This window comes from Diadema setosum, chromosome 12 (assembly GCF_964275005.1).
Source record: "Diadema setosum chromosome 12, eeDiaSeto1, whole genome shotgun sequence".
NCBI classification, from domain to species: domain Eukaryota; kingdom Metazoa; phylum Echinodermata; class Echinoidea; order Diadematoida; family Diadematidae; genus Diadema; species Diadema setosum.
Window position 1 is genome coordinate 3,020,096 of NC_092696.1, and position 25,385 is coordinate 3,045,480.

The following is a 25,385-nucleotide window of genomic DNA, read 5'->3' on the forward strand; positions in this document are numbered from 1 at the left end:
GTTTCACCGCGTAGAGCATAACAAAATAAATAATGTAATCAGAACAGGAAAAAGAAAAAAAGTATACCTAATCATTCGTAAACATCGTTGAGAACATCATACTCTCTTGGTTGTCCGTCCGTCCGTCCGTCTGTCTGTTTTTTTTTTGTCCGTCTGTCTTTCCTGTCGTAATCAGTTTTTGGACAACCTAACTTGATAGCCGTATGCGTGGACGAAGTTAGGCCTGTCAACTTTTGGGTGCATATGCTCAAGATTAAAGTTAAAGTTAAAGGACAAGTTCACCTTCATAAACATAAGGATTGAGAGAATGAAACAATATTAGTAGAACACATCAGTGAAAGTTTGAGGAAAATTGGACAATCGATGCAAAAGTTATGAATTTTTAAAATTTTTGTGTTGGAACCGCTGGATGAGGAGACTACTACAGCTTGTGAGTCATATGCGTACAACAGTATAAAGAAAATGTAAAAGAAAATTCAACATATTTTCACTTTTTTCGTATAATGATAGAGCTCTTGACTTGCCTCTTTCTAAAGGCAGGGGGAATAATATTACCCATAACATTTGTCGGTAACGAGTCAGGGGAATGTGTACTTTTTTCAAAAGATGACATTTTGTGAAATTCTCTTTATATTTTCCTTATATTGTTGTACGCATGTGACATCTAAGTTATTCATACACTGCAGTAGTCTTCTCATCCAGCGGTTACTGCACAAAAACTTCAAAAATTCATAACTTTTGAACGGATTGTCTGATTTTCCTCAAACTTTCAATGATGTGTTCTACTAATATTGCTACATTCTCTCAATCCTTATGTTTATGAAGGTGAACTTGTCCTTTAAAGGTGAAGATCAGCAGGTGTCTTCTTAAACTTAGTGTAAGAGTGTATTTCCAGATAAAATTCTGTAGGAAAAGCTTTGAACCACAAGGTCAAAGGTCAAAGTTCAAGTGAAAATGATACTTTTTCATCCATACTTCAAAAATGGCTCAAGGTGTCTTCATGAAACGTAGTATATACTTATATATATATATATATATATATATATATATATATATATATTTCATGTATATATTTTTCCTGCCAATGATTCTCTGAAGATTTTGGTGTCATGGGGTCATAAATCAAGAGTCAAGTGTCAGGTTAAATTTCTGAACGTATTACCATAATACTTGCTCTCTTAACCAACTTTAATAGTGATCAAATTAAATGAAACCTATACTTCGAGGAAAGTAAACTTTCAAAACATTTGTGACAGTCATGCGATATGTCGGATTCATACCAGTCGCCATAGCAACATTTCTACTTATTATTTATTTTTTTTACTTTTACTTTTACAGATCAGCGAGCTTTCCTTGGATCCTTCCAAACCGCACTCCAGCTTAGTCTCAGAGTCAGGAGCAGCAAACTTGGCTGTATTTCTTTGTCGTCTGCCCAATCTTCAACATGCCAGTTTCTTTCCGGTTAAACTGCCAAGGACATTCTTCACGACAATTTCCTCACAGGCTTCTCGCTGTAAAGTAAGAATCATTTATTTCATTTAGCTACCAATTTGTTCAAACTGAGGGAGGGAAGCAAAGAATATCATGTCACATCCCACAATCTAGTCGTACCTTATGTCAGGTCTTTTTATAGGAAAACTGTTGAAATGAAACTTTTCTGTAGTCGAAGTGGTTGCGCCGTTCCTTGTTTATAGCAACAAAATTCAATATGATACACTTCCTACAAGCTATGTTGCTATAAATCCCTTGCTTTTATAGGAATAAGAATCGATTCATAGTGATACAAATGTGTCTTTTTCATTCTCTTCATCATTTTACAGGTGGAGTGCATTACCATCAATTTCAAGCCGTTGAGCTCTTTCCTCAGTGACAATCGAGGAGGCATACAGGTATAAATGTTGTTATTAGGTATTTTTTCATCAATTATAAGATTATAAATAGGTTATACCCATGAAGTGTACTTATGGATGGCCTAACATTACCTCTGTGGGACAGCTAGGTGGAAACAGAGGAAACGTCACAAAAAGAACAGTTAAGAGATGGTACGGTCTCATACTGCCCTTACGATACACCATTTGAAGACCCCAACACCCCAGCCCCACTCAATCTACTCTGAGTTACTTTGATCATGAGGGTCATCCTTCTTTTGTTCACAACTTTTGTTTTGCCATTATTTGTCCGCAATATTGAACGAAGACAGCATATAGATTTGGCCTTTTCATCCACGTTCGTGATTTCCATGTCAGGGCGCACCTTGCTTACCCTTAAAATAACTTTGAAAAGGTTTCAATATCAATGAACATTACTTATGATATTTTTGATTTTTGTAAAGAGAGATCACAATAAAAATGAAATATTGAAAATTGCTGCAAAACACATTCTGAAAATTTTGTCGGCCGTTACGAGGAATAGTTAAATATTTTATTCGCCTCTCTAGACATTATTTCTTGTCTAATGAGTTGACGTGCATTGGTCACGGATTACTATGGGGAAATTCTGTCAAGAGTATGACGTCTATTCTTAATCCAGTTCAATCTTATTTAGCAGTACGTTATGGAGAACAGTGAGGAGTAACAAGAGGGAGGTAGAATAAATCTGCTTCGAAGAACGTAGAAGCAAGTTAAATGACATCAGCAATGTGCTCTACACTTTGATCGTAATATACAATATAGGGTCTTTTAGTCGCATCAGATATTGATACATAGATATCTATAGTAAATTCTGAGGTAATGTTGGTAATTAAAGCGATGAAAAAAACAACAAAGCAAAACACAAACAAACTGAACTTAAAGAAATATTTTCAATTCCAATATAATTTGTAATTTGATGAGATGTGGAAGAGTCATATTTCACGTAAAGGGGTTGGGGTGTGACAAATATCTCAAAAGTAGGCCTAATGCTTAATGATTTGGTTGGAACCACTCATCTCTGTTTTCGGGTAAGAATTGGACATGGTAGGTTATGGGGAAGCATTGATACTAACGCGCCTTGCATGTTGTCGCGAAAAAAAAAATCACACTTCGCGAGCCTGCGGCGTACGTTGTTGCCTCACTTGGCGGGGATGAAGTTAGCCATCTAATTTCGGTACCCTCCGATTACCGCAAACTAGGATGCAAACTTTAACTTCAAATTTGGTAGGCAGCGTACGTCGCAAAGGATCAAAGACAACTAGTATTGTTTCGAGCGACAATTATGCATCATCGCATGTTTGCGTAAAACGTGCAGTGTGTACGTGCCCGGACGAGAAACTTGTTTGGATATTGTCGCATAAATTGCTGTTAAGGACGTGCCTCAGTTAAAGTGAAGTCCATGTCATTTTCTTCAAACTTTCCTTGCGGTAACTTTGACCCATCCGAAGCCCAAATATGTCAGTATGTAAATAAAAGCATAGATTCTTGTGCTTGTTTTTCTTCTACGGGACTTTGAAGAATATGGCTAATCTGCCGTCCTGAGTCGCAGTTCCCATACGATTCAATGGAGTTCTTTGTCTGCTTTTTGTCTCGCCCACCGGAGGTGAAGTAGTCCAGATTCTGGACGTTCTTTATCATTACGCATCCACGCGCCGCTCCACAGCTTATCGCGCTATCCCCTGTAACCGCTCGGTGCCAACAAACCTGTCCGAAAAGAACGTCCAGAATGGTTTGACTGTGCGTTGGGTCAAAAGTTCATATTAGGTATGCTGACGTATTGCCCTATCTCTCGCAAGCTCATTGCGTATGCATGAAAAGTAAGGGATCGATCACAGAAAAGAGTTCTTGTGGGATCGATCGATCTGCAGCCAGCTGTGTGCATTGCACCGTGAATACAGTGCGATCTGCAACAATTACTAATTATGTGCACAGAGATGCCTGCATTTTTGCACAACACATATTATCACAACCAAAGAGCCAACTCTGATCACAACGCAATGAGATACTTAGTTCTTCAGTGATCCGTACCATGCATTGTTGCACAGCTGATTCATGCAACGTTTTTGACTGGCTGAAAGTTATGGTTGCAGTCATGTCCGACCTACTTTCAAGTGGTGTTTTGGACTTTGTTGTGCCCAGATTCGATGATGACTTGAATATTATTCTTGAGATTAAAAATGGCGAGCTACATATCGCCAACTCGCCAATGTATGATTTGTGATGTGCCACTTCTAACGTCCAAACACTACATAAAACTGCAAAGAACTCTGTGAAGGTCGTGAGATGTGGACCTCAAGAAAAGTTGGAAGATTTGTTTGGCGATGTTATTGTTGGTAAAGGGGATAAATATGTGTGTTTTTTTTTTTGGGGGGGGGGGGGTTGTGCCAATCGTATTCATTAAAGGAAATAATTTTGTCATCAATTATTCTTCGTTAATTATATTGTATGAAGAAATATTCAGAAATTAAAGAAATTCTTTACTTGACATAGACACTTGTATGCACCTGTTTTCACTATTATCTGGCCCACTAAATAACAATGCAATTTTGTAATGTAAGCTCAGGGCTGTGAGATGTGGGTTCTATGAACCGGTACTTAGCTATAGTATACAAGATATCAAGCATATTCAGGGGTGGTGGAGGTGAAGGGGATAGGGTACATTACACAATTTGTAGTGCAAATTTGAAGTACATGTAAGGAACCAGAACGTGCCTTTTTTGTTTGTTCTTTTCCCCAAATGTTAGTAGAGAGCAGTCTAAATTTAAAGAATTGCGCGAAGTTTGTACAACTTTTATCATTTTATTACCACTTCATGTAGGGCCTACTAGGCAGTTAGACCGAAACTATTCACTTTGATAATTTCTGTAACAGAGACAATCAGACCAATATCCCTGTTGTAAGAATACCCCGTCACTCAGTCTTTTGTTTGCTAGTTAGTCTTCATGATAATAAAGCTAAATTTAGTTAACCAAGATGAAGACGCTTAAGGGCATTTTGCTAGAGATATTGGTCCATTTGTCTCTGGCATTACAGAAGTGAACAGTTTTGGTTGAACTGCCCTTCTGCATATGCATATATATATATATATATATATATATATATATATATTTATATATTTATATATATCTTCCTTTTTTATTATTAAATAAGTAGGCCTATTCACATCAAAAGACAGTCTGACAGAGCAACTTGTATGTTTCTAATTCACAAACATCTAAGGGGGATATCAGCGTGAAAGTATGCTTGGGAAATGTATGGGCCATGCACACAACACACACAAACGCATACACGCATGTGCACACACACACACACACACACACACACACATACTAACACACTAACATGTTAGCAATTTGATTAAACCCCTATTACAAATCACATCCAAATTAAAACATTGTATATGTACTTTGTACGTACAGCTGTACAGTGTAGTAGACTTTACTTTTTTTTCAACGTTTATGGCACCTGATCATTGGTAAATAAGTTTAGATTTTTTTTTTCAGAGTTGAGGTGTGGTCAGGAAATACATCAATTTATCACTATTGTACTTTGAAATGTACAATGTACAGTGTCATGTAGATTGTACATGTGCTATATATGTACTGTTAAATACACTGTGTAGTCTTCATCATTTCATGTACAGTAAGAGCAGACAGCAGAGTGAAAACAAATGGACTACGAGTAGTGTAATTTGGACATATGTATGATTTGTACATTTCTTTTAATCACATTTCTTCTTAAGCCTTCATTATAAAAAATTGGCCATGATGGTAAAACTGTTAATGTTGTGCCAACTACAAAGGAAGTTTCAAAGCTAGCATCCCACTCCCAACTGTCAATAATGAGTTCAAAAAGTTGTCAGTCTGGGAAGGACGTTCAAAATAATTCCTCAGGTGTATAAGTGTCTTTAAAGTTGGATATCCTGTGCCACCAAGTACTCATGAAGAACTGAAATGAAATGTTCTATAGTTGATAAAATATTGTGCATATTTCAGCTGTTTCTCCATGCTCTTGAAATTCCTTCATTATACACTTTCATTTGTACATGTACATGTACAAGTACTGTAATATACAATATATTTACGGTATATTAATGATAGTTCATGATCATTGTTCAACAACAGTGCATTATTTCAAACAAAATACATTGTAAACTTGTTGACTTTGAATTTCGATGTCAGAGAAATAATTTGATATGTCACATTTCAGTCTGATTACCATGTGTAGTAGACTCTCATTACACATAAAAAAAAAAACAGGATTAACACAAACTGGTTACAAGTTATGACAAAGAAATCTTCCTGGTCCCACTGTAGATTTTGTTTTTTCATTTGTTGCGCTTTACAACAATTCTTCGTAAAAAAAAGAATTGCTTCGAAATTCAAAAAAGAAAATAAATTCATTGCTACACAGTTCAAACTACAGGTACAAATGTTCATGTGCATTAACACAACTAGTTTTATTTTTATCAAAATGGGCCAAAGAACATACTGTACTTCTCATGAATGATTTTGTATGTAAAGAAAGTATATGTAAACAAGTTCTTGGTAGTTGTACAACTCAAAAACATACTCTACACATGTGTACACTTGAAGAGTTTGTTTGCAAAAACCGATAAGTCTATTTTTGAAGATTATGAGTTGCGGTCTCTATCATAAAGTACAAAATAATACCTTATAAATGATATTTTGGTCACTGCTGATAAAGGTATATTTTTGAAGTTATGGCCAAAAAAACCCACAAATTTTCTTATTATTCTCTCTATTTTTCTTGACCTTTAATCGCAAATATCTCCATTTGGCAAGTATGGACTTATCGGTTTTTGAGAACAAAGTCTTCACTTGTATGTACATGTATACATAGATGAACATGCGATGTACAATTACATGTGCAGACAAACAGCATAACAGTTCAATTTTCAAACACCCAAAACACACAGCCCATCCCCACTTGGCATGGTCTGTATGTACATGTACATGTAATCCACTACATCACAAAAACACAACCTTGAACTAAAATATTTCAACTTTTGCATAATTTTATCACTTGCAATTATGATATGTACCCATCAACATGTCCAATGAAATGAAAATATTCACGCCTAAAAAACAAAGTACAGTATGAAAAGCAGGTGTGTACAAATGTACATTGTATTTGTTTCCATGAATAAGAGCAAGGTACAGTAATTGCAGTGATAAAAAGAAAATTATTGTACATGTAGCATGGAACTGCAAAAATTTAGGTACACCAGAAACCAATGTACCAACCACTCACCATTACAAACCTTAAGGAGGAAAAACACACACAGTGGATTCTTGTTTTAAAACAATCATATGAATTCTCTAAAAAACAAATTTCAAAGCCCAGAGGTACAAGCTAAGCTACATGTACACGTGTATACGTAACATTTTTCATTAAAAAAAATCTGAGCTACGATGTACAGCTTGTCACAAATGTACACACTAGTAGTTATGTACACACGTGTACATGTATGATGTACTGTATGCCTGGCTGTTTTAATGTGTATGTATACAGGTGGACCAGATTAATGGAGAACATTCTATGTGGTATACATATAGTACATACAGGCTGACCAGATCAGTGGAGAATTTTCTAGGTGGTATACAATGTAGCTATACAGTACATGCATGGAATAGGAAAAACATTATAGCTCACTCAATATAGAATGATTTCACCCATTTCCAGAAAGTTCTGGGAAGTGCTTGACTATACATGTTTGGCTGAGTGAGGCACTGTCCCTGTAGCCCAATGTGATTGGTAGTTATTCTTGGTAATGATGTTTTGTACATAGTTAGGCAGTGAGTCATCCAGGATTCCTGGAACTTGGACTGGCTAGTAGGTTGGAGAGAGTTATAGAATGTGCTAGAAGGGGGTGAATGGATAGTATATAAGCCAGAGAAATTCTGCAGTAGGCAGAGTACCCAACACCTCTGCTCTGAGAGTTACGTCACTTCTGGCTCTGAAGCGACTTGTTATAGTCAGTCCTGTGTTACCTGCTGACCTGTTATGTTTGTGGAGATAAGGCCTGGGAGACATTTTGCCTGCAGAGAATTAATGTGCCTTCATTGGACTCCATATTTTAATGTCAATGGACATTGCTACTTCAAAGCTGTGACGGGCTGGATTCCTAGCTGGACAATATAAAGTGAATCATCATTCAACGCATCGACTGGACGTGGTCGTTGGATTCTGCACATTTCGCTGTGAACATTCTACCGTGGATCTATTGTGGACGTATATCCTGGATTTTTACCCCGGATTCATACCGAGGATCATCACAACCTGCGCGTTTGGATTAACGTCGGAGGAATCATTCGTCGGTGCATCGCGGATCATTCATTTGTGCATCGAACATCGTATTTGGACACTTTCAAAGGATTATTTAATACGTGTAAGTAATTACACTACCGATTTATAACCGCTTCTATTGATCATTGTTGTATTGATGTGACGCCGATTACCAGTCTGTACCCACAATATCACTGTTAATAAACCGCCTGAACATCAGTTGATTGTTTCTTTTGTGCGATCATTCTCAGAGTGATTTTGGTCGTAACAAGCTGTACAGATGTACATGATTCCTCATGTTACCAGGATATCTGATAAGGCCTGAGTGCTTTTAAAAAGTGGATATAATCGTCTAGATCACTTGGGCATCCACACAAAACCATACTGTGTACATTGCTTACGTCAACACCCAGGCCAGACGCAATGGTAGCTATCAGAACTCTGATTTCACCATTTGTTGCTAACATGCTATCAACAATTTCCCTTTGGACATCAGTTTCCGTGTTCCGGTGGTACATATAAACTTATTAACATACCTGTGGCAACCTTCTGGAAGCACATCAGTGCCATAAAGGTCGCGTACACATTACTGCACATTTTTCTTATCATCCTTTCACAACATGCACCGTGGATCTTCAAGTCATCTGACAGCCACTTGAACATTATATCTAAATCTCTTGCAGTAGACTTGACAACATGTTTTATATTTTGCTTGTCCGGCAACTGATTTACCCACACATAATTGCGAAGTTTTCGATGATACCGCTACGCACGTCTCTGGTTGCAGTGGCTGTCAGGGCAACAGCGGGACTGACGACTTGAGTTTCGATCGTAATTCACCCAATTTCCCATACACTGCTCGAAATGCTTCAAATGGTGTCTCCAGATGCAGTCCCCCTATTTGAAAAATAAGAAAAAAACAAACAGTAAGATTAAAAAAAAAATCTCCATTGCACATGTGATTTTAAGGATGCCTGCTGTCTCTATCAATGCATATCGCATAGCCATAAGACTGCATAATTTTAATCTATGTATATAGATGAACAAGAATGAGTACATTTGCATACTGAAGCATGTTCCTATTTGATTTTTTTCTCAATGTACATGCACATGAAAAATTAGTCTGTGGGCCACAGCGTGTGTCTCGATTGCTCCTCTGTGTAGAGGAGCAAAGCCGACGAGACACAGGCCGTGGCTCACAGACTAAAGCTAAGGCAGTAGGCCTATGTGTACTTGCATTTGTATGCGAGAAAGTTACAGTAGTTACTGTACTGTACAAAACAATTAAACCAGTGCAGTTACAGTGTTAACAATTTATCACAATTACACAGGATTTAACTCAGTAGAGTACCCCTAGGAACACTCACAAGAGTAGTACTAGTACTGTACTCTGTAGTAGAAGCCTGACATGTGTTTACCCTACCCGGCCCAGAGGCCAGACATTTAACTACATTTAGTTTTACAATCATTTTGTTGTTGTTCAACTAGGGGCCTACAGTTACAGTTTGTAATTCAAGACTAGAGACACGAAATGAAAGTTGCCTTGACGAATCATTTTTAGAAACTGGATAGATCTAACGTTAAATGATTAGCTTACCGCTAGGCCGCTTGATCGAGTCTTCGACTTTGTCACGCAGGCCAAGCAAGATCCATAGCCCTGCTCATCTGGTCCGAAATTAAAGACTTAAAGGCATGACAACAAGAGCCACAGCTTTCGGAGAGTCTGGTCCATCATGTAGATCTAGTTTGCGAAGAATATCAACGCATAACGGTGCAGCTTGGAAGTTGGAACACCACACTATTGCCGAAACCAGTCGGCAGGGAGATAAACAAATCATGACCACGCACGGAGAAACAAGTACAGTAAGGGTACCGGTTTTCGACACTTTAGCACATTTCCTTGTTTACCATCAATACTGCACCGTTTTACCTCGGAATTTCGATATGAAGTTGAGCTACAAAGGCCAATAATAATATGCCTTAAACGAATTCCCATTTGAATGCACTCGCGTTCAATTTTTAAGCGATTTCCGTCACGCCGTCGCTGGCATCAGATTTCGACACCCAGCATCATTTTTCGACACAATCACAGCGCGCATCACACAGAAATCACATGGCGCGTACAGTATGCGTACACTGCATTGTGGACGCAAACTAGCAATCATACCGGCGCAAGAGCTTGTTGTTTCGTCTATAACGTGTTTTGATATGGGAATGTCGAAATCTGGTGCCACATTCTCAAAGCCAACTCTTTCTACAAGTTTGCTCATTTATCACGAATTCAGCCATGAAATTACTAAAGACGATTATGAAATCAAACATCAAGATTTGGCAAACAAACTGATACTAAAGCAAGATAACCGGCACGGGTAAATTTAATTTTACGGCGATGTATACAAAATGCGTCATATTGTTTTGAACCCCTAAAAATGGCCGACATTAACATTTCTGCTGACACTGTGTTGCTTTTCTCCTAAATATTCTACCGTCGGATTATGATGACAAGTGACAAACGGTGTTTATATAAGACTAGAAATGTGATTGATAACTTGGTTGATTGCTGAAGTCAGACATTTGTATTGAGTATAAAATTTTATAAGAATTATCTGCTGGGTGTCGAAATCTGGGTCCTGTTGAAAACTGGTGCACTAACGGTACACCTGTACGTGTAGTAGGGACTTCTAAGTCCTGGTTCTGCTGCTGCTCCCCGAAACCGTCAACGAATCCAAGGTTCTCAGTAGCACATTGCATTGAATGCTCTTCGCATTATCACTGTCAGAAAAGCGACGCGGAGACGCTGATGTTGACATCCATTGATCATGTAAACAAGGTTTGGAGGAAATACTTGAAATGCTGCACAGATTTTGGTTGGAAAACGCAAGACTCGGAATCAATACGAAAAGCACATTGTTGCACAAGCTGTATGCTGTACACGCGATCTGGGGGATCCCCGATCGAGAAGTAAAAGCCACCTCGAAATTGACATGTAGGTCACGAAGCTTTAAATGGGCGAACATCTTTTCTACACATATTTCTAAAATTTTCAATAATGATTTCTAAATTATTATTTTTTTGTCGAAAAACGGATTTAAAATTTTGATAATTGTGATATTATAATTTAGTTTATAACAGTTATGGGAACGAGTAGAAGTTAGTCTTGATCTTACACACGGTTTATGTACGTTCTAATTTCATTCTCCTCTTATGATCTCCAAGATATATTATTTGAGCAATTTTTAATAAAGAGAAAAATAATTTTGAAATTCCATTAATATGTGTGGAGACTAATACAAATATTGGCGTAAAATACGTATGTTATATTGCTAAATGCAATTTACCTGTTTTCAATAAGACTACAAGATTAGAGATCGATCGACTTTTTTCGATCCCGCAAATTGCCAGCTGGACGCGATCTCATCGACCAATCAGGATGCTCGAAATGAATTAGGTGGTGGGGTGGGGCCAAATTTTTCCGAAATATTTCGGGGAGACTTGGCAAACCAGGTCGAGATGCGTGCGTGCGCGGCAAATGAATACACGAGCGTACGGTGGGGCATACGCGTGCTGTAGCGGTGTGTGCGCGCGGTAAATGATCACACAAAACAGTCCAGGCAGTGGACTAGAGGTGAAGGCGAGACTAAGGGATCCAAATGGCGTCCGTCCGTCGTCCGTCCGTCGTCCGTCGTCCGTCGTCCGTCACAAATGTTAAAGTTTACCTGCAAGACTCTTTTATGATGCATGACTTGGCAACTGTTACAGCAATGGCAGCCACACTTGGGTGATAGAAGCACTAGGGGTATCTTCATGTTATGGTGTTGTCAGCGGTCATGTGATGATGTCAAAGGTCATTTGAGGTCATATTATTATTAAAGAGTATGTGCAAGACTCTCTTTTCTATGTTAAAGTTTACCTGCAAAACTCTCTTTTGACAAATAACTTCACATAAGTTGCTTGGATTACAACCTAACTTGGGTCATAGATGCACTGGGGATACCTTCATGTTATGGTGCCGTTGGAGGTCACAGGATAAGGTAAAAGGTCATTTGAGGTCATACATTAAAGTTTACTTGCAAGACTCTCTTATCACATGTAACTCGACACATGTTGCTACAATGGCAATCAAACTTGGGTGATGGATGCACTGGGGGTACCTTCACATTATAGTGCCGAAAGAGGTCACATGATAAGGTCAAAGGTCATTTGAGGTCATACGTTAAAGTTTACTTGCAAGATTCTCTTATCACACGTAACTCAGCACATGTTGCTACAATGGCAATCAAACTTGGGTGATGGTAGATGTCTCTTGGGAAATTGAAGGTAACCACAAGGTCAAAGGTTACAGACAGGGGTCAACGAATTTTTAGGGCCCAATGTTAAGTTTTTAGGGCGCATTTCGTTTATGGCTCATAACTTTTGATCCCTTTGTCCGTTTGTGACCAAACTTGGATGAAAGATGTCCCTTTGGGAGGTGAAGGTCGTCACAAGGTCAAAGGTCACAGTAAGGGGTCAACAAACTTTTAGGACCCAATGTTAAGTTTTTATGGCGCGTTTCGATTATGGCTCATTATTTTTGATCCCTTTGTCCGTTTGTGACCAAACTTGGATGGTAAATGTCCCCTAGGGTGTTGAAGGTTACCACACGGTCAAAGGTCATAAGCAGGTCAATTTACTTCTGGGAGTTATAAAAAATATTAATTCCTTGTACGCGAATGGCGGAGGCACAATTTGGCGATTGCCTTGTCTGTTGTTAGCTTTTTTTTTTCTTGGCTTGCTGTCAACTACTGCAAGGCTTCAATGTGCTGGTCACATGCTGGAAAGCGAAGAAATCTTCAACAAAAATACCTTTGGGAAAAGACAGAGCGTGATGTGAGTGCATGTGTAGCCAAAACCGGGGCAAGTTTGTCCCATGAGCTATCCCATAATGCATCTAAAACGCTGCTCTGCACACGGCACCTACTGGCGATACCGTCAAATCCTATCATTTTCGGACTAATGTTGTAAGAACTTTTGGAATTGCGTCAAAAATTTTCATTCCGAACTGACGGACAAAGTGTATCAGAATCTATGTGTTTTGTAATAAAGAACCCTCGGAACGATAAAACGAACCTTATTTAATAACACACGAACACACTGCTATAGCTTCTGACCACCCAAGCATTGAGAATTAGGGGTTTCTGGGACGAACACTGTACTAGGGCTTTCTATAGCTCAGTCGGTAGAGCACCGGTCTAGCAATCCGGAGGTCTCGGGTTCGACTCCCGATGGAATCCCATTTTCTTTGCTCACTTTTCCACTAATAATCAGATTATTGTATTACAATAAGGCCAAAAAAAGTGTTTGTTTGCCCTTAATTGTCAAAACCCAAGAGGGTCGGTAGGTCGGTTTTTTTTTTTTTTTTTTTTTAAATACAGGGTACCCTTTTTTTCCATGTCAATGCACTCAAAACTCCAAGAGATTCATTCAAATTTACGTCTTGCCAGGGCCCGGTACGCGAGGCAGAAACGCTCACTGACAAACACTTATAACGTTCATCTTTGTTAAATTTTGCAAACAGCTCCAAAAAAGTACCTTCCAGTGAGATGCTGGCAACTGAACTCCAAACAGTTTTGGTGCCATGACAGCTGGTAACGGATGCTGCAAAAGTAGCCATCTTGTGAAGGGCTGCACACTAACCCATTTTTTTCTGCCGGTCCGACCAGTCTCTGTCGGACCGGTAAATGCCCCGTTTTACCATTTTTTGCAGGTCCGAACAGAAAATTTACCGGTCAACAACGACAACATAAAAAACATGAAATGGCTTGCAAACTTATTTTCTTGTTTTTTATGGATGTACCCCCCTCATGTATATTTTACAGATTTATATATTTTTTTAACTTGCATTATTTATTGCACAAGAAATTTAAAGACAGGAAAAAATTAGAATGTTTGTGAATTAGTGTAAAAGTATTAATGATAATGAACAAAATCAGATTGTATCAAATGCGTTTGTGACTTTTTCTAAACATCAGCGCACGAACTTGCTGCGTAACCTGCTCTTGGTGGTCAGTTGGATTGCGATGATTTAATGACTTATTTTAGCTGTGATATTTTCTGATGCACGCGATACAAGGGGTTCTTTATTTTTCTCCCGATAATCTCTTCGCATTTGTGCATGCGTTCTTGAAAGGTACACGACATGCAGGGCCGAATTCGCAATCCTTTTTGCGCCCATTTCCACCTCAAATATTAGCGGGATCGTGACGATTTCATAAATTACTTCGGCTGTAATATTTTACGATGCACGCGCCAAAAGGGGTTGAAAATGCGTCCTTTATTTTTTTCCCGATAAACTCTTCGAATTTCGTAAGTGCGTTCTTAAAAGATGTACCACACGGCCGAATTCATGATACTTTTTTTGCGCCTATTTCTACATCAAATGTCATCGGGATTGTGACGATTTCATAAATTACTTCGGATGTAATCTTTTGTGATGCACGCACCAGCTAGAATGGTTGAAAATGCGTTCTTTATTTTTCTCCCCATAATCTCTTCGCATTCCGTAAATGCGTTCTTAAAAGATATACGACACGGCCAAAAATCATGATTCTTTTTGCGCCTATTGTTTCCTCAAACTTCAACGGGATTGCGATGATTTTATGAATTATTATTCGGCTGTAATCTTTATGATGCACGGGCCAAAAGGGGTTTAAAATGTGTCCTGTATTTTTCTCCCTATAATCTCTTCGCATTTCGTACATGCGTATACGACACGGCCGAATTTACGATCCTTTTAGCGCCTATTTCTACATCAAATATCAGCGGGATTGCGATATTTCGTTAAATTATTTCTACTGTAATCTTTTGTGATACATGCACCAGAAGGGTTTTGAAAATGCGTTCTTTATTTTTCTCCCGATAATCTCTTCGCATTTGTGCATGCGTTTTCAAAACTATACACTGCATGCAGGGCCGAATTCGAGATTCTTTTTTGCGCCTATTATTGTTTACTCAAATTTCAACGGGATTGCGAAATTTTTATGAATTACTACTCGGCTGTAATCTATATGATGCAAGCGCCAAAAGGGGATGAAAATGTGTCCTTTATTTTTCTCCCGCTAATCTCTTCCCATTTCGTACATGCGTTCTTAAAAGGTATACGACATGGCCGAATTCACGTTCCTTTTTGCTCCTATTTCTACCTCAAATATCAGCGGGTTTGTGGCGATTTCATTAATTACTTTGGATGTAATCTTTTGTAATGTACGCACCAGAAGGGTAAAAATGTGTTTTTTATTTTTCTCCCGATAATCTCGTCGCATTTGTGCATGCGTTTTGATAACAAACACGGCATGCAGGACTGAATTCAAGATCCTTTTTGCGCCTATTATTTCCTCAAATTTCAACGGGATTGCGTTGATTTCATGAATTTTTATTCGGTTGTAATCTTTTATGATGCACGTACCAATAATGTGTCCTTTATTTTTTTTTCTCCTCTATAATCTCTTCGCATTCCGTACATGAGCTTTTGAAAGGTGCACGACGCGGCCGGCCGAATTTATGATCCTTTTTGGGACGATTTCTACCTCAAATATGTAAGCGGGACTGCGATGATTTCATGATTTTTTTTTTCTCCCTAGTATTTATCTCTTCACATTTTGTGCATGCGTTCTTAAAAAGAACACGGAAGGGCCGATTTCGTGATCCTTTTTGCGCCCATCTTCATTGTGAGATCATTCTGAACGAATGAAAATATTCATTTGTGAAATGACTGTGTAAAATGAAACTGAACGCAATCAGATCCACTTACTGTATCGCTGAATATCGAATATGTTTTTACTTTTCTAAAAATCGACACAAGTAAATTAGTTCTAACATGTCAACTGCCACGCTGCTGCGAAGCCGGGATCGGATCGTGAGTAAAATGACCCAGAAATGCGTGCGCTTCTAATTCTATCAATGCTTCTTGTCTGGCATGACCGCCGATCGCAAGCAAACGAAAAGCAGTTACACTGTACAGTGTACATGCTTTGCATGTATTGCATGGCATGCCAGTGCGTGAGCAGCGCCAATGCGCAAGCTAGCGCGAATAACTGGTCGCCAGTGTGCAGCCCTGTACTAAGTGCATAATAATACATGCATTGATTGGATTTCGTGCGCGTGCACGCATGTGAGCCAAAAAGGTAGCTACATTGTAGCATGCAATGCATGCTATAAACCGTAGCCTGTGGACCGACGCGGCCCGACTACAATTACGACGGGTCGATGAGATGAAAAAAAAAAGACTTTTTTTTATTCTTTCTCTAGCTTAAAATGGATAATTTTGGGTTTAAAACCATTCACAAATTTGTAGAAGATGAAATTTGTGGAAAAAATAAACTTGAAAGAGCAAAAAAAAAAAAAAAAAAAAAAAAAAAAAACGCGACCCGAAATTTCCGTGATTTTCGGTCGGTCGCGAAGGGCAAACAAATCATTTTTTTTTTTGGCCTAACGCTAGTCCCTCTTGGAAACTGTGCGTGACACACGGAGCATATACACAGTGATGTAAAGCGTTCGCCCACAAAGAGGCCCTATTAATTCTTGTTCCGCTAAGCATTTTAGAAAATGATCCGCATTTCGTTATAACGGAGTACATTTCTTTTGCTTTTCTTTGTCATAGGCGCTCGGAAAAAGACTTCGATATAACGGAAATTTCGCTATAGCCGTGTTCGTTATAAGCGAAATTGGTACCGTAGACTTTAATGGCGAAAATTTGGGGACCAGAAGTTTTACTTCGTTGAACGAAATTTCGTTATAGCCGTGTTCGTTGTAACGAGAGTGCACTGTACGTGGAAAATTGTAATTTTATCTAATTCTCCTTTCACTCTCCAACAGACACCCAGTAATGACAGCGGCTCAGAAGGAGAGAGCAACCGAGAAAAAGACCAAGGTTCTGGGCAAGAAAACTTACTAGATCCAGACGAGTCTGAGACAAACAGCGAGGATGAAAGTATGTGCCTATTCGAGGAGTTGGTTTCTTGAGAGGACCAGGACAACAATGGAGACATGCAAGAGGAAGAAGAGAACAAGAAAGAGAACGATATCAAGGCAGGAGAGGGGAACAAACAAAGGCTAAACGTCATAAGAAGAAGAGACACAAAGTTCTTCGGAGAATCTTTCTTACTTGTCGTCTTTCTAATGTAGTCACATGTTCTATTTGGTAAAGGCTGCGTCTTTAAGCCAGGACCTGACAGCAGGGGTGAGGTTGCAGAGGGCAATCCATCCACCTTCCAGCAATGAAGCGTGCAATCTTCCACTAAGTGGTCTGCCGTGATCTGTCCATGAAGCTACTACTGTAGAGTAGCTCCATGGTCTGTCTTTGGAGAATGATAAACCAAGATCGAATGAGGGGGGGGGGGGGGGGGCTATACAAAATGAGACCATGGACGAAAAGGGGCCCTGAAGAAGAAAGACATTGAACCAAGATTTAAAATGGGGAAACAAACAGAGGAAGGACAGGAGTGTCTATACGACGACAGGAGGGGATAAAATATGGGATTGCATTAAAACAAAATATAATAAAGAAACTACGCACTTGACAACCCCACATCAGGTTTCATAGAGCCGCAGCCGAACTAAAACATTAACATCGGAAATGTGAGAGCTCTGTGGAGTTGATGAGAACGAATTCCTATATAACGCTGAAAGTTGGAAAATAAACAAGCCAAACATGTTCGCTTTAGCAATTTGTTTACTTGATACCAACTGTAGACACTCTTACCACATTGTGACAGCATGCACCTTCTTGAGATATTATCATGGCTGAAAGTCATCCTTGTTGACCAGTGTTGTTAAAACATCTCTCTTTCAAACTTTTTCTCAACCTGACCTTTTCAATCATTTTGTATTTGAGTCGAAAATAATGATTTATGGTCTTTTCATCGCAGGATACAGGTAGCAAGTGTGCAATTTCATACTGAAAAAAAATAACAATACGCACACTCTGAGTGAGTACCGAGTATGATCTGCCATTTCTTTGTTTTATTCTTTCAGCTCATGTAAGAAAAATTGGTCTCATGTTTCATAAATACGTCATTAACTACATGTATCTTGCTTTTAATTGTTTGTGTAGTTTATGTCAATGGTCTCAGTGATTGTATATATCGTGTAAATAGCAATGAATATCGATTTGTATCAGAGCATCTGTAATATACTTTTACTGTACATAGTCTTTTATGACCTATTTTTGTAATTGCTCTTTGGTTGATGGATGTACAGAATATATTTACTTTTATATGTTCAATTAATAATGAGATGATAATACTTTTGTATGGACTCCATGGACGACCAGATTTGTCATGCTGTCAAAGGTGAATATCGGCAATCCATCCGGTGCTTTTTAAATGTATCTCTATCGAAATTCAGCTCTATACTTCTATACGACACATACACAGACAGATAAACAAACACACAGAGTGAGACACACACACACACACATACGACAACGTTCTTAATTATTACATTGTGAAGAACAGCAGTTTGTTTGGATGAACAGCACTGCCAGTAGATTTACTACGATAAACACTGCCACTGCACTGAAGGACCCCATACATACGCACGTATATCAACATTAACATTAATTTTATACTGCACTTACTCCATTGTAAAACGTTCTACATTAACTCTAAGAAATCTTATTACGAAAAATGTCATTGCAATGCAAATATTCTTCCAAAGATGTCAGGAAGTTATTACAGAATTATTTCATGATTGACTCTTCATGTTTTTATTTTTATTTTGTGCAGTATTGTAACTTCAACTGAAAAGAGATATTCGAATTACTGTTGATGAGAGTGATTTTGTGTTAACAAAGGAAAGAAAAAAACAACAACTTGTAATACTTGCCGGAGACGTTGAAAAACGAGGGCACAACACCACGATGATGTATTATATTGCACATAGGAGCTTCGGCACAATATCAGTCTGCCACATCGAACCGGGAATATATCTTATTGTTTATCCTCTAGTCATACCTGACAAAAGTCTTCCACTGACATCCGGACAAATAGGCCTATTTGTATGATAAAAACTAAAAAGAATATTAGCTTTTTGTTCTGGTTTGCTTGTTACCATTGTCGCTTTTATAGACAATGTTGTAAAAAAAATGTATGATGAATGGTATGATGAATTTCGTTGCAAGACAGTTTGAAATAGAGATGCATAAGCATGAAAAATGTAACATTATGGCTGCTTAGACCGTCTTTCGATATGTAGGACTAATGTGTTTTCAGAAGGTGGACATTGTTCTGGTGAGACAAAGTTGCATTACATTGTTGCAGTTTTACCTCATAGCTCTTAGATACCGCATCGATACGGTGACATTGTCACCTTTTGTATACTTCATGTTGTAATGATTTTCGAACATCTGATCTATTCCGCGTTAAAGGAGACATCCGGATGAGTTTCAGATTATTACATTTGAACAACCAGAGATTAGTTATTCTGAGGACAGAGTTTCAGAATTTGTGATAATTGGGATGAAGAATAAGAATATTTTCAAAATTTAGAACAAATTGCAATGAACAAGGATGATGACATGGCAGAGTCACCATAAGAATGCATGAGTTGGGGCTCACAGAAGCAGAACAAAAGAAGAAGGCATGCATAGATTATACACAGGTGAACTCGCATGCAAGCGGTATTGTAATGGAATTACACTGCTACATTTCTTAAATATGTGAACCTCCTATGTCATCATCCTTGTTCAGTGTAATTTAAGGTTGTTTAAAGTGTTGTTTCTCTGCTCAAGATCACAATAAATTCTTCAAATCTATACATGGAGTTGTCGATTTATGTAGTACATGATGTGAAATTATGAAAATCGTCTGGAATGTCCCTTTAAATAACACTAATGGCAGAGTTGAGTGGACACCCTTTCTGTTTTTGAAGGTTACATGGATGTCTTTCATTTTGAGGTGGTTCCAACTTTTTAGCTTCGGAGTTTGGTTCATTCCTTTGAGAGTGGATTAACACTCCTATAGGACAGCAAATTCATTTTGAATCTGATCAATCCGATCAAGTCAACAAGGTCCTTGTTGAACTGTCTTGTAGAAACAACTCTGTTTCATGTGTTTTCTCCACTTGTTTTTTTTTCTTCCCTCTTTCTAATGTTTTGTTTTCAAATACTTTGTATTTGAGTCGAGAATATTAATTTATGGGCAACAGCATACAGATAGCAAGAACACAAGTACAATATACTAAAAAAAGTTACAATACGCACACTCTGAGTGAGTGGCGAGTATAGCAAGCTATTTCTTTGTTTTATTATTTCAGCTCATATATAGGAAAAAAGTTGGTATCATGATTTTTAAATAGGTCATTAACTACATGTATGTTATTTTTGGATTGTTTGTGTAGTTTATGTAAATGGTGTCAGTCATAATTATGATTGTATGAATAGGAATGGATATCCCTTTGATTATGTATGAGAGCATCTGTAATATACTTCTCATGTACATATGGGACTTATGTATCATAGTCTTTTATGTTGTATTGCTGTAATTGCTCTTATTTTGGTTTATGTACAGAATATTTTGATTTTCATATGTTGAATTATAGTAATGACATGATTTTACCGTGTATTGACCACATGGACGACCAGATTTGTCATGCTGTCAAAGTTCAATAACGGCAATCCATCCGGTGTTTTTTATCTATTCCTATCGAAATTAAGTTCTATACCTTTATACGACACAAACACAGACAGATAGACGGAAACACATACACACACACACACACACACACGACAACGTTCTTTACAATTACATTGTGAAGAATAGCAACTTGTTTGGATGACGACCACTATGGATTTATTAATATTCACATTGCTTTCCCCGAATACAGTACGTACGCAGGTATATTATCATGTGTAATGTATAATATATACTCACTCCGTCGTAAAACCTATAGATTACCTCTACGAAATTTCTTTTACAAAATATGTGATTGCGATGCCTATATTCCTCCAAAGTTGTAGGAAAGTTATTATAGAATTATTTCGTTTGACTCTTTATGATTTTTTTTTTAAATTTTGTACAATATTGTCGGCTGAGAATGATAAGGGCATTAAGTTGCCACTAAACCCGTAGTGTTCAAGACAACTTAACGCCCTTCTCATTCTCAACAGACGATATTGTGACTTCAACTGAAAAGAGAAATTCAAATTACTGTTGAAGAGAGTAATTTTGTGTTAACAAAGGTAATACAAAAGAAAACTTGTAATACTTGCCGGAGACGTTGAAGAACGAGGGCACAACACCACGATGATGTCTTATATTGTACAAAGGAGCTTCGGCTCAATATCAGTCTGGCACATAGAACCGGGAATGTATCTTATTGCTTACACTATAGTCATACCTGACAAAAGTCATTCAGTGATACACGAACACATATTCGTGTAATAAAAAACTATGTAATTTGAATAGATTGGCTTGTGTTGTCACCATTGTCGTTGTTATAGACGCTGGTGTAAGAAAATGTATTAAGTTTGGTATGATGAATTGTGTTGCAGGACATATTGACGGTTTCAGGCATTTTGAAATAGAGCTGCATAATCATGAAAAAAATATGATAACACTATTGCTGCTTTAGACCGTCTTTCGATATGTAGGGCTATTGTGTGTTTAAAAGGTGTACATTGTTCTGGTGAGACAATTTCGCTTTACAACGTGACAGGTTTACTTCACAGCTCGTTGATACCGCATCAATACGGTGTGATTGACGCCCTTTGTAGATTATACATTTACTTCATGTCGTAATAATTTTTGAACATCTGATCTATGCCGCGTTAACTTACACTAATGATACTGTTGAGTGGACATCCTTGCCGTCCTTGGGGCTTGAAGGTCACATGGATGCCTTCCATTTTGATGTGGTACCGGTCCAGCTTCGGGGATGGGCTAATTCATTTGAGAGTTGATTAACACTCCTATAGGACTGCAAATTCAATTCGAATCTAATCAATCCGATCAAGTCAACATGATCCTTCTTGATCAGTCTTGTAGAAACAACTCTGTTTCATGTGTTTTCTCCACTTGTTTTTGTCTTCCCTCTTTCTAATGTTTTGTTTTCCGCGCGTTGTATTTGAGTCGAAAATATTGATTAATGGGTTTCAGGATACAGATAGCAAGAGTACAAGTATGCTAAAAAAAGTAACAATACGCATATACTCTGAGTAAGTAGCGAGTATAGCAAGCTATTTCATTATTTTATTATTTCAGCTCACATAGGAAATATTGGTATCATGGTTTATGAATATGTCATTAACTACAGTATAGGTATGCTGTTTTAAGGCCGTGTCACACCATAACGCGGGCTAGTGGCGATGAGGTAGTTTCCAGCACGTAGAAGATTTTCAGCGGGCGAACAAGAATGTTTGCAATTTTCATTCACGCCTTGTCATACCGTACGGGGGAACTTCTGCGGCTTGACTTGCGGGGAAACAAATTTACTCCAAGGAGCTCTCCGCAGTTGGTCCGCACCTGACAGTATCTAGCGCGTAGTTGCCCGGAGGTGCTCACGCAAGTCCGATTTAACCGCAACCAAGTTTTGAGCATGACCAAAACTTTTTCCGGATGAGTCGCGGGAATGCCCGTAGAGGTCCACGCAGAACGCCAGTAGGAGACCCTTAGCGGCAGTACTTCCCAGGCAATTCCCACGCTGGTACTTCGCAGTCCCGTATGCAGCCAAGATAATGAAATTCTGTGAGATTTCAGCCATTCCATTAGAGGAATTCCTTCACTAAGTTGTCAGCCCCCACGCGACTGGTACAAAGGTCACACAGTATACTCGCAAGTATAACGCGTCCAGCAAGTAAGACACATGCGCTGACTCGCACAAATCCTATTCCGCCCTCAGGAATGTCCGGTATGCTAGAAAATCCCTACACGTAACAAGCCCGAGTAGCTTGCCCGGAAAGGTGTGACAGGGCCTAAACACGGTTGCGGGTAAAAAAATATGCGTGCGCATCTCCGGGCGACTACTTTTGAGATACATGCTAGGTACTGTCATGTGCGGATATCTACGGAGACCTCCGGGTAGTCAAAATTGTTCTTTGCAAGTCGCACGCAAGGCTGGTGTGACACCGCCTTTAGACTGTTTGTGTAGTTTATGTAAATGGTGTCAGTGAGTATTATGATTGTATAGGAATGGATTTCCTTTTCATTATGTATGAGAGCATCTGTAATATACTTCTCATGTATATATGGGACTCATGTCTCATAGTCTTTTATGACGTATTTCTGTAATTGTTCTTACTCTTTGGTTTATGTACAGAATATTTTGAATTTCATATGTGGAATTATAGTAATGACATAATTAACGCTTGCACAGACCACATGGACGACCGGATTTGTTATGCTGTCAAAGGTGAATATCGGCAATCCATCAGGTATTTTTTTTTTTATTTCCATCAAAATTTCTATACTTCTACACGACATAGACAGACAAACAGACAGACAAACAGGCACACACACACACACACACACACACACACACACACACATACACACACACACACACACACAACGTTCTTAGCTATTATACTGTAATGAAGAACAACTTGTTCGGATGAAGACCAATATGCACTGTCAGTAGACTTTCCAATACTGCAAAAAAAAAAAAACATTGTTGTCCCCAAATACAGTACGTTACTATGCAAACATGTATCCTGTACTCACTCCATTGTAAAACTTTGTAGATTAACTCTAAGAATCTCTTTCATGAAATTTGTAATTGCGATGCCAATATTACTCAAAAGTTGTGGGAAAATTATTACAGACATATTACATTACACAATTCATTATTGACTCTGCATTCTTTGTTGTTGATTTTGTTGTTGGTGGTTATGTACAGCATTGTGACTTCGACTGAAAAGAGATATTCGAATTATTCTTGAACAAAGGCATTTTGTGCTAAAAAATGAAAGGAAAACAAAATGTAATACTCCCTAGAGACGTTGAAGAACGAGGGCAGAACACAACGATGATATATCACATTGCACATAGGATTTTCGGAACAGCATTTGTTGGGTACATAGGACCGGGAATATTTTCATTGTCTCCCCTCTAGTCATAACTGACTAAAGTCCTCCAATGACACCCGGACAAATATTCGAATAATAGTGATAATAAAAATTCGAACAAATTGTTTTAAGTGTGGTAGGATTAAGTTCGTTGCAAGACATATTGACTGTTTCAATCAATACAATCAATCAAAGATCAATACAAATAATGGAATGTGCGTGATGTCAACAACAACAACAAATAACATTTCTATGCGACAAAGTAAACTTTGGATCCCAAAACAACATCTGTATATTTGTGTTTTTTTCACCAAATCTATTTTGCTATTTAAAAAACAAGCAAGAAACAAACAACAAAAGAAAACAACAGGATCAAAAGCAAACAGTAAACCGCTTGTCCTGGGGGCTTCATTATAGCAGGAGTTGCCTGTACAAATGACTTTCATCCGTTTTGCCAATGAAGCAGTGATACATGATTGGTTGCTTCCTGTGTGGCAGACATACTCAAGCGTGTTGGCATTGACTAATGCTGCAATTTTCTATTGTGATTAGAGAATCTATCCATTTCAAAAGATACCACCTCATGTTTTTTGTGCCTGCGAGTGAATCTCGTTAGGTTTTAGCCTGTACAGTGGAATTATGCGCTCTTTAGGAGTTTAGATACAAATTCTTTTCATTCTAAAATAGTGTGGTTTCATTCATGGCAAAAATGTTTAATTACCAAGGTAAGGAATACACAATTTCTATACGTAACAGTATAACTGAACAAAATTGTACAATGATTGTGGGAGATTCATGATGTATTTGATTGTGCTTGGTTATGAAAAAAAAAAAAGATGAACCAGTGATTTATGATACCTGTATGGAGTGTAAAGGAGATGGAGTGTAGGAGATTGATATGAATTCATTTGACAATCAGGTTATTTTTACTGCTGTGTCAAGTGAAAATTGTGATAATTATGTTTCTAGTATGTTGAGTATACACTCCTACATGCATAGTCTTTTAAATCTGAATAAATGTTTCATATAATCGAAATCGAAACAAAATAGTATTTATATGTATGTAAAAATCTAGGTCATGCTGATTTGATTTTCTATGTATGTTGCTGAAATAAAATAATAAGTAGTGC

At 38.1% G+C, this 25,385-nt stretch overlaps 1 protein-coding gene across 1 annotated transcript in view; it reads left to right on the forward strand.

The window, feature by feature from the left end:
• LOC140236292 (uncharacterized) overlaps positions 1-17,474 on the forward strand; it is a 98,251-nt gene extending 80,777 nt beyond the window's left edge. Inside the window, exons 13-16 of the mRNA XM_072316246.1 lie at positions 1,339-1,518; positions 1,821-1,889; positions 17,070-17,184; positions 17,401-17,474. Of these exons, the coding sequence (XP_072172347.1) occupies positions 1,339-1,518; positions 1,821-1,889; positions 17,070-17,184; positions 17,401-17,474 (438 nt within the window). The remainder of the gene's footprint in view (positions 1-1,338; positions 1,519-1,820; positions 1,890-17,069; positions 17,185-17,400) is intronic.
• The last annotated feature ends 7,911 nt before the right edge of the window (positions 17,475-25,385 follow it).